Source organism: Lolium rigidum, chromosome 5 (assembly GCF_022539505.1).
Source record: "Lolium rigidum isolate FL_2022 chromosome 5, APGP_CSIRO_Lrig_0.1, whole genome shotgun sequence".
Classification (NCBI taxonomy): Eukaryota; Viridiplantae; Streptophyta; class Magnoliopsida; order Poales; family Poaceae; genus Lolium; species Lolium rigidum.
In genome coordinates this window covers 172,167,724-172,178,596 of record NC_061512.1, presented here as the reverse complement: position 1 = coordinate 172,178,596, position 10,873 = coordinate 172,167,724, and the positions used below count along the sequence as shown (strand labels likewise).

The window sequence follows — 10,873 nt, the reverse complement described above, 5'->3', positions numbered from 1 at the left end:
TCGTCGTCGAGCCCGGCCATGTCGACGGGACGACGTCGAGAGCACCACGATTCGGACGCAACCTCGGGTTCGGGTGGAAGCAAGTCGCGGCTGCACCGACAGCCCGCAGTCGTCACGGGTGGGGCCCACGCGGCCGAAGCAGCGGAGCAAGCGAGCGTGACCGGACCCACCCGTCTGTCCACTGGCGTGCGGCACGACTCGGGCCGAGACCATTCAAATTTTCTTCCCTTCCACGCACTGCCCCATCTCCATCTCCTCATCCCTCCGCTCCGCCCATTCGCCCAGCAGATCCACGAAGAATTTCTAGGTTAGCGCGAGGCCGGCCATGGTGCTGAACGGGGCGCTCAACGGCTCCTCGGGCTCGTCGGGGCCGAGCAGGGCGGCGGGGCCGAGCAGGACGGTGCTGGTCACGGGCGGGGCGGGCTACATCGGCAGCCACGCCGTGCTGCAGCTGCTCGCCGCGGGCTTCCGCGCCGTCGTCGTCGACAGCCTCCAGAACTCCTCGGAGCTCGCCGTGCGCCGCGTCGCCGCGCTCGCGGGGGACCACGCCACGAACCTCTCCTTCCACAAGGTAAACGCACGCAGCCTCTCTGCCCCAGTGCCGCCAACAACGCCCTGCTACCCTCCCCTTAGATACATTACCTCCCCTCGTCCTCGCCGGGTCGATTGCGTGGCGTGGTGCCTCGGTGTGGGGACTCGGGGTAGATCTCGCCTCCCGCTCCACGCGCTGGCTGGCTACGTCCCCCCGTGCTTATTTCGGACGACGGAAGATCTACGTCCTTGAATTGATGTGTGCTCACGGAACAGTTGTTTTCATCATCATTGCACTTGTCACGAATTACGGGGATTTGTTGGTTGGTTGGTCACATTTGGACTGAGGGAATGTATTTGGTTCTACGAATTACCAGGTTTCCTTCGCGCCCGCTTACGTATCGTTGCGGGTGATTTGGGAATCGTGACACGCTATGCAGAATTCCCCGCGCCTATCGTGGGACCGGTAGCCATCACTTCTAACTTAGCCGAGAGGGTGAGAATATTGCAGGGCGGAAAGGATGTGGAGTGATTTTGGTCAACAGCTCTCTGAAACTAAGAATGTGACGTGGTCATTTAGGATATGGGCGGCTTGTCTGGGCTGCAGAGTCTCAGATTTTTTTTGGTAAAATAAACCATGGACTTTTTTTTTTTTTTGCGAATAAACCATGGACATTTTAAGTTGGTGTTTAGGGGGGCTAGTTGAGGACTTGCTATGCAACTGTCCTCTTCGTAAGGTGTGCACATTGTAAGTGCCTTGTTTGGTTAATTCTTGGACTTGTATCACCTTCACATCAGTATTATCATTGTCCTTCAGAAAACAGGGTAGTTAGCTAATCGAGCACAATTTTGTATTGTCTATTACTGTTGTTGGCAAAATTTAATTTATTAGCTAATCGAGCTCATTATCATTGTACAGAAGACTTACTTCATGCAACCACACAAAGTGAATAACAACATTATGTAGTCTAATTCTACAGGATTTTTTCGAAGACACAGTAGCAGAATGTCGAGTCAGCTGCAAGATTTGCGAAATTCTTAGCAGTGTTAACAAGATTGTTTGCTAAATCCAACTGACCGTGAGAGAGATGACTATGTTAATAATGTGCTTGTTTTTTATGGCAGCGAGTGACTTCTTACTATATGAACTATGAAACATTTTATGGTGGCTTAAGGGAGTATATTGCTTCTTGTGTTACAGATGGATTTGGCTATCGAAGTTAGATTATGTATTTAGCCCCTATGCATCCTTGCTCTTACTTATAACTTGTTCTAAAGGGACGTAGAGTAGAACAGTAATAACTTATCTGCTTCTGCAGGTTGATATCCGTGACGAGGATGCACTGGAAACTGTTTTTGCTTCCACAAGGTGAAGCACTATATATAATAATAATAATCAATGTAGTTATGTTCATTCTTTACTTGTTTAATGTTTTTGTTTCTTGTTATGTGTATAGGCATTTATATTCTTGAAGTACATGTTCTGCAGATTTGATGCTGTTATTCACTTTGCTGGACTGAAAGCTGTTGGTGAAAGCGTACAGAAGCCATTGCTTTATTATGACCATAACATTGTTGGCACGATAAATCTTTTGAAAGTCATGGCAGCTCATGGATGTAAGAAGGTATTTACCTTGTACTGTCTGACCTCATGTACATAAACTTCCTTAACTGTGTTTCTTGTCAGTGCTCTGAACACTAGTAGCCTTTAGCTTACAGATGTTAATAATAATTCAGAATACCATATTGTATTCTATATATGAGAATTCTATTTAGACATCTCATCTTAAAGGAAAACTTGTAGTCGATGTATTTTATCTACCCTTAGCTCCAACTTCTACAAATTGTGACAATAGATCCATGCACCCCCTAGACAAAGTTAGCACACTCACAATTTTATTTGCATTAAGTTATGTTTGTTGCATGTATATCAACCGACAGTTTGTTTGCACTATATGTAACAATATGTGAAACTAATATTTATTTGCATTAATGCTTCATTCACATTGGGAGTTTGATTTAGGTTCATTCGGTCAATTGTTTTTTTGTCCATACCAGATTAATACTGACAGGTGTTTTTGTCTTGTTATGGGTTCAAATGCTGTAGTTGGTGTTCTCTTCATCAGCTGCAGTTTATGGATCACCTAAGAACTCACCCTGCACAGAGGAATTTCCTCTCACTCCGAACAATCCATATGGCAGAACCAAGGCATGTTACATATCTTCTCTATGCATAAATCTTTGCATCGAGTTTCTTAACTGATTGCAATCATAAACATTAATTGCAGCTTATAGCCGAGGAGATATGCCGTGATATATACCGGTCAGATTCTGAGTGGAGGATCATTTTACTTAGGTACTTCAACCCGGTTGGGGCTCACCCCAGTGGATACCTTGGTGAAGACCCACGTGGAATTCCAAACAACCTTATGCCCTTCGTTCAGCAAGTTGCTGTAGGGAGGAGGCCATCAGTGACAATCTATGGAAATAACTATGCAACTAAAGATGGAACTGGGGTATGTTTCCCTCATGTTATTCTTTAACACACTATTTAAAGTTGGTGCAATCATTTAGGTTCATTCAGTTCCCGTCCCATCAACTCTAGACACTATGTTATGTAGTAGGAGTGCGTACGATGCAGTGGCTCTTTTCTATTTATCTCCAGAGGACGTGTTTTCGAAATATAAATAGATCACTAGAAGAAGTGGTATCAGAAATATATTGTTCTCTTCTATTCAGCGTACGATGAAGTGGTACGATGCAGTGACTCTTTTCTATTCAGCAGGCAGCTCCTCAAGTTGGCCCCTTAGATTTCTAAATCCTGTAGCAAGTAAGGGAGTTATGTAGTGCTTTCTAAACTATATTGTTCTCGCAAGTAAATAACTGAAGAACTATAATCACAGTACTTGAGCAGTATAGCTAGAAATGATTGACCTCCAGTTAGCTCTTTTGATCTTGTGAGCGGCTTAATGGATGATGCATTGGTGTCACCAGTTTCTCCTCCAGAGACAGTCCACAAAGCTATCAAATGACATGCTAATGCAAACATGTTGTCATGTGGACACTGGGCACTTCTGAATTCTGATATCATCACAATTTCAAATAAAGGGCAGATCTGAGCCTCATCCCCACATCCTAGATCTGAGATAGGCACTCCCGTTGACATTGGTTCATGTTTCATTTTCTAAACCAATTGTGCTTCACCCTGACGGTCCGAAATTGCGCTGCAGTTACTTCCCGAGTGCTATATGCAAGCTCTGAATGCCAATGAATCATTTTGTGAATACTGTCATGAAATCTACAGTTAAGGTTTTCTCGTCTAGTAAGGACACGCTCTTTGCCTTGTGTGCAGGTACGGGATTACATTCATGTGCTTGATCTTGCTGAGGGACATATTGCTGCATTACGGAAGCTTTTTGATAGCTCATCAAACATAGGTTTGCACAATTGGCTGCTCTCTCAAATGCTTCATCATGAATCTTATATCACTTTCCAGACTTATGTATGTAACAACTAGCTGCTAACTGAACTTATGCATATGCACTCCAAGCCATCAAACATAGACAACTCATTTTTATATTTATTTGATTCTTTCACTATGGAGTCCATGCAAAATTTAGCGCTCAAACTGCAATTTCTTATACATCAGATGCATATGCTGCTTAAATGTATCTATTTGCTCTGTAGTTTGATTTACTACTAATATTCAATTCATCATGCAGGATGTGAACCATACAACCTTGGATCTGGAAAGGGGACATCAGTATTGGAGATAGTCAATGCATTTGAGAAGGCTTCCGGAAAGGTATATTTTGTATGATATAAGAGTTTTGGACATGTGAATGATGAGATCCCTGCATTTTTGCCACCATATCTTCTGCTGGTTAGCATGTACTCCCTCCGGTCTCTTTTAATTGACTCAGATTTAGTACAACTTTGTACTAAATTTGAGTCAATTAAAAAAGAACGGAGGGAGTATGACACAATCTGCTTAGTTGTAACGTATGCAAGCAGCGGTTGGATTTATTCAGCAGATTTCATACGGCTTTACATGCTTAAGCTGTGCCGAATCCAGAGAAAAAAACAGGATCAGGAATTATTTAGCTGCTGCAGTTATTGACACTTGACAGTATTAAATTTCTTATCATAAACATCGAGTAGCTAGTACTTATTTCACTGAACAGACTGTTAGCTAAGCCCCTTCATGCTGATTACTGATAGATGTGTGAAATCTCTACAATTCATCATACAATGGCCTCTAAATTTTTATTATGAGCGATTGTTGGAATTTCCAGATACAGTTAACGGCATGTTAGCAAATGTGAATGATAGTGAGACTTGTTTGAGTTATTTTTCTTGTGCCTTTTTTCTTATGCATATGTTCTTCATCCCTCTGTTAGAAAATCCCACTGATCATTGGTCAGCGTCGACCTGGTGATGCTGAGATTCTCTTTGCAGCAACTGGTAAAGCAGAGAGAGAACTCAACTGGAAGTAAGATACCAACAGACTATCTATAGCTTCTGTCAGTGGTAACATTCCTTTGGTTATTAAATGTTGTTATTCTGTTTTTGTTCTACAGAGCAAAATACGGCATCACAGAGATGTGCAGGGACCAGTGGAACTGGGCTAGCAAGAACCCTTACGGATACGCGTCACCTGATTCGACCAAGCAGAATGGTAGCAATTCACACTGAACATGGCAGATGTGTCTGTGTGGAGCACTTGTACATGTACTTAGCGTCTACGATCTGGGATCGGTGTAGATCTAGTCGGTCAGTCATACAGAGAAAATTACCAGATTAGAAAAAAAATACTGTTCTTGTTGTTCTTCAATAGTAGCAGAAGCGATATCGGTACAAACCTATCTTCCACCTGCATATAGTCCTTATCAAGATTATTCTAGGCAGATTGCTATAGTCAACCAGCTAATTTGATTCTTTTACTGCTAATTGAGTTGCATTGCCTAGCAGCTGTATACGAATCCTTTTGTGCCTGTAATAGTAATTAGTTGAACCACTGCTTGTATCTTCATTCCTGCAATATGTTACCACTTACCACCCTCTGGTGGTGTATATATCAGAAATTCGGTAAATGCAACAAATATTGTGTACTCCGTCTGTGATTTGGAACCATGTGGGCCTGTGGCCCTGTGCAGCACTGCATTTTTGCTCTTGTGATGACTAGGTGTAGAAATAAAGGGAGTGGATGAAGGAAGGTCGAGCTAACCCCTTTATTTTTTAAAAAATCGAAAATCATATTTTTTAAGTTTGAAAATAATATGAAAAAAGTCCTAGATGTAGCCAATGATGAAATCTACGATCTTGAAAAATCTCAATGTGAAATTTGTTGTACTTTAGACTACACAAAAATAACAAATATGTGGATATGAGTATAGTTATAATAGTGCACATTTCAAAACTATAAAATTTGTCAGATTTTATTATTTTTTGTGTAGCCTAGAATATAAAGAATTATTACACATTGAAATTTGCATACATCATTGGCTACATCTATGATTTTTTCAGATTTATTTAAAACTTTAAGATATAACTTTTGATTTTTTGAATAAAAAGCTACATGTACTCGGCCTCCATTTGCAGTTTTTGCAAAAATATGTATCAACTAGGATAATGCCCGCGCGTTGCGGCGGCCGGCGGAAGAGCACAAATTGTTGACCGTGTGGTCAACATTACGTTTAGTTCAATTAAATTGGACATGGAAATGTTGATAATCCTTGATTCATCTTTGAGAACAAATATGAAAACTTAATTTCTAAATTAGTTGATTTGTATGGGGTTTTGGGGTCCTGGTCTTATTATTCCTCCATGTCAGTGTCGTCCCATGTTCTTGTGCCGGAGGAGATGAGTAGGTGGTATATTTTGCTGTGTTCTTATATTTATAATGCCCTCCTTCATTTTCATGTTTATTGTAAAACCAAAATAATAGTTTTAATATTTTACAAAATTTGTTTTACATAACCCTAGCATCAGTTCGCTCTTTCCTCCTTGTAACATCTACATTGAACTCTATTTTTACCGATATATATTTGTTAGTTTTCTGTAACTATCAAGTTTTAGCACCAGCGTGCACACAATTAGTAATGCAGAAAATCACACGCTCACTGCTAGCAGCAATCAGCAGTAACTTAAATTAGAAATTGACAAAGGGATAAGGTTTTTTTTTTTTGAAACAAAAAGGGATAAGGTTCTTCTCCCCTGCGGGTAGGGATGGAGGCAATTTTCCCCAAATCGCCGCACCGACTGATGCCTGCCTGGGAGGCTGGGAGAGAGCAGGCACTCGGCCGGCCGGAGGTCTTCGCCAGGCAGAGACATGCCTCTGCTGCCGCTGAATGGCATGGGGAGCCGGGACTGAGGAAGTTCTCTCAGGCATTGTCGGTACGTCGCTTTCCGATGACTGCATGACTGCATCACATGCTCGTGCCGCACGGAGTTGTCCCATGTCCCGATGGCGAGCACCTCACCGTGACAGAGGGACACCCGGCGCTCGCCATGGACGCCTATGCACGGCCATCCTCCTATGCCTCCTCGATGGCTGTTGTCCCGAGGCCGACGCCTGGTTTGTCCAGGGGAGCCGTCGCGAGGCCGGCGACCTTGGTGGACCTAGAGCCGTGCCGCGCGCCAGGCGCCGTCTCCGTGGAGTGTGGCGTCGGGTTTGGGGCCAGGGGCGCTGAGCGTTCTAGGGGCTAGCCGCGCGTCCGGTTGGCCGGGGCCACCTCCGATTCAGGCTGGTGCGACGATGGATCAAGAAGACTGCAGCGGTGCGGGAGGATAGATGACCGATGCAACGCTTCGAACGGGACCTTGCGAAGTTGCGAACCGTTTTCTTTCGATGACTTAAGCGGTGGCAGCAGCCGTAATTTTCACAGAAAGTTAGGGGCAATAAAAAAACGGACGAAAAAATTGGGGAGAAACCTTACTTCCTTTATTAGTAGGTATAGATATAGATGTATACCTTGTGATTTCTCCCATGAAAAAGCAGTCGCCAAACTGATATAATCCTTCCTTCCTATGAAAGTTGTACTTTCTTAGATTTGTTAAAATTTGGATGTAATTTAGTTAAATGTTAGACAAGTTTCGTGTGATGGAGGTAGTATTGTCAGTCATACGCACATGTTTCATGGGATCGAGACCCATTTTCCCAACGGCGAGCTCATGGTGGATGAAAGTTTTGACAAAATACGGTGAAATCGGACAGAAATAGGCGAAACTCGTGCAAACATAAGCGAAATTCTCCTCGGCGTCTAGGAACTGCAGTGTCGGCGCGACACGGTAGCCGCCACCGGCGGCGACATCCCCGGAGCGGGAGTTCCCACCCTCGATGTGCGCGAGCACATTCTCGAGGGTGCGGCCAGGCGCGCTCCACCACCGGCGGCGGCCGGCGGCGTTGTTCCTTGCGGGAGGGGGAGGAGGCCCGTCGTAAGCGGCGAGTTCATGCTCGTACCTGCGCCGGAAGAAGGTGGTCCACGCCTCGTAGTTGTCGGGGAAGAAGCGCGGCTCCGCGCGCTGCTCGTCACTGCCGCGTCGATCTCCGCCTCCAAGGCGGTGCGACCCATCGGCGGCGGGATCGGGACGCCTCCCGCGCTTAGTCGCCATCCTCCCGGCGCGCGGAAGTCTGACGGCGCCGGGTAGCCCGCCATGTGGAGAAGCCGACCCTCCCATTGGTGGAGAGAGCGGCGGCCGAAACCATTGTTGGCCGCGCCATCGTTCGCCATTGTTCGATCGCCGCTAGCTCGCTCGAGATTGGAGAAGATTGGGGAAGATTGAGCACATTGAGCGTAGTGAATGCCGCCAGACCGGTAGTTCAGCGATAAATAGAGGTCGACGCGGTGAAACCGAGACGACGACATTAATTCGCCGCGTGGAACCGACGTGTCCGGCGAAGACTGACCGACGGCAGACTTTTTCCTGGCAGCAGTCCGTCACCCGCATTCGCATGCGTCGAGGGCGGCGCTCTCTCAGCGCCTGGGCGAAAATGGGTGGCAGCAGCAGGCGTCCCCTGTCGTCGAGGAGGATGTTGACAAATAAGAGCATCTCCAACAGGCGCGCTATATAGGCCGCGCAGCATAAAAACGTCCGATATAGCGCGCGCGGGAGGGAATGCGGCGCTCCAGCAGGCGCGGTAAACGGCGCGGCGCTGTAAAAATTTTAGGGCGCGCGGCGTTTTGCACAAAAGGGAGCGGCATATCTGGTGCGGCGGCTACAGCGCGCGGCAACGCTCGTCCAAGCGCGAAAAGCCAACGGCTGGAAAATTCCTCCCCCCCCCCCCCGCGCCCTCATTTCCCCACCTACCGCCGGCGCGAAATCCAGTCGCCGCCGGTCGATTCCGCGGCCGCCCCCGCTTCTGCGCGCCACCGCGCCGTAGATCCGCGTCGCCCACACCTCCTCCGGGCAGCAGCGGGCGCTCCGCCGCACTGTGCCGCTCGCGCCGCCGCCAGCGACAAGTTGTACTCGGCACTCCTTCTCCACGGCGCGCCGCCATCGCGTTCTCCTCCGCGCAGGCGTCGCCATGCCGTCCTCGTCGTCCTCGAGCTTGCTAGCAACATGGCGCGCCCATGGTGCTCGCCCATTTGCTCGCAAGGTATGAACCTCCGCCGGCCGGCCGGCCTCTATTAGTCGCCAATTATCTACAATAGCATAGTGAAGTAATTTTATACATATGTTTCTAGAGTTTATCATATGATTCATCGGATGACGAGTTCGACCAAGAAGAAGAGGAGAACATATCAATACTATTAGCATACCGCGCCGTTAAGAGGCCAAAATTTGGTGGATCGGTGTTCGGTAGACAGAAGTTGTGGAGAGAAAGGATTGAAGGGCATGAGAAGTTGATGCGGTCGTATTTCAATGAGAATCCGATTTTCCCGAAAGCTATTTTCGGCGGCGTTTCCGGATGAGTCTCAACTTGTTCAAGCACATTGCAACGGAGGTCACCAAATATGATCGCTTCTTTGAGCAAAGGAGGAATGCCGCCGGAGAACTTGGTCATAGCACATATCAAAAGGTGACCGCCGCCTTGCGTATGTTGGCATATGGTATACCGGCGGATCTAGTTGATGATCATTTGGCCATGGGAGAGAGCACTTCTATCTTGTGTGTGAAGCGCTTTGCCGTTGCAATTGTCAATGTCTTTGGCTCCACATACTTGAGAGCCCCCAATGCTCAAGACACGGCAATACTTTAGGAGATCAACGCCAACCGGGGGTTTCCCGTTATGCTTGGTTCCATTGATTGTATGCATTGGAGTTGGAAGAATTGTCCAGCAGCATGGCATGGACAATTCAAAGGCTACAAGAAGGATGCCACCATAGTACTTGCAGCGGTGGCCGACCAAAAGACTTGGATATGGCATGCTTTCTTTGGAATGCCCGGATCTTGCAATGACATCAATGTTCTTCAACGGTCACCACTAATGACAAGACTTGCAATGCGGGAAGGTTCATTGGTGGAGTTTGAAGCAAATGGCCACAAGTACAACTATGGCTACTTCCTCGCCGATGGCATATATCCAAGGTGGCAAACATTTGTGAAGCCAATTATTCAACCAAGAGGTAAGAAGCAAACCCAATTCCACAATGCACAAGCGGCGGCTAGGAAAGATGTAGAGAGAGCATTTGGGATTTTGCAAGCCCAATTTGCCATTGTTAGAGGACCGGCTAGATTTTGGGATCAAGAATGCCTTTGGTATATCATGACTGCGTGCGTAATCATGCACAACATGATTATAGAGGATGATCGCGGAAAAGATGTGGATCATACCCACTACGACTTGATGGGGGTTCCCGTGCAAGTGAGGAGATCCGCACATAGGATTGCCCGATTCATTGCCTCATACCATGCCATTCGGTGCAACGACACACATGATGAGCTTCAAAAAGATCTCATGGAAGAATGGTGGAATTGGAATGGATAACAATAGTTGCATATTTGTTGTATTTGTTTGTAAACTATGTGTTGTATTGTCTGAAAACCATGTTGTATTGTTGTATGTTGGACGTGTTGTATTTGGTGTGAAGTATTGTTGTCAACAATGTATTGTATTTGGATGGTACAATTTATTTGTGAATTTTTATATATTGTTTGATCTTGTTGGATGCATACTCGTGGGTGTTTGTTGTTTGCGCCGCGCCCGCGCGCTGCAAAATGGCGCGTCCGGCGGAGGTGCTATTTTACCGCGCCAACGCGTGCTGCAAAATAGCGCACCCGACGGGGGAGAAATCGCTCCAGCGCACGGCATCGGTTTACAGCGCGCATAACCGGAGGTTTAGGGCGCCGCGATATAGCGCGCGTGCTGGAGATGCTCTAACTCGTAGCCTTCTAGCGC

The 10,873-nt window shown here is 46.5% G+C and overlaps 1 protein-coding gene across 1 annotated transcript; it reads left to right on the top strand.

Moving 5' to 3' along the window:
* Nucleotides 1–325: 325 nt before the first annotated feature.
* LOC124654803 (UDP-glucose 4-epimerase 4-like) lies at nt 326–5,642 on the top strand. Its single transcript, XM_047193788.1, has 9 exons — nt 326–571; nt 1,851–1,900; nt 2,021–2,156; nt 2,639–2,740; nt 2,820–3,047; nt 3,884–3,968; nt 4,254–4,336; nt 4,932–5,023; nt 5,112–5,642. The coding sequence occupies exons 1-9, from the start codon at nt 326–328 to the stop codon at nt 5,224–5,226; spliced, it is 1,137 nt and encodes a 378-aa protein (XP_047049744.1). The 3' UTR covers nt 5,227–5,642.
* The last annotated feature ends 5,231 nt before the right edge of the window (nt 5,643–10,873 follow it).

What these genes read in the sequence shown, in the direction of transcription:
- LOC124654803 (XM_047193788.1), top strand. Translation starts at nt 326, where the DNA reads ATGGTGCTGAACGGGGCGCTCAACGGCTCCTCGGGCTCGTCGGGGCCG. An exon ending in CGAACCTCTCCTTCCACAAG is followed by an intron (nt 572 to 1,850) that starts GTAAACGCACGC and finishes CTGCTTCTGCAG; the next exon opens with GTTGATATCCGTGACGAGGA. An exon ending in GAGAGAGAACTCAACTGGAA is followed by an intron (nt 5,024 to 5,111) that starts GTAAGATACCAA and finishes TTTGTTCTACAG; the next exon opens with AGCAAAATACGGCATCACAG.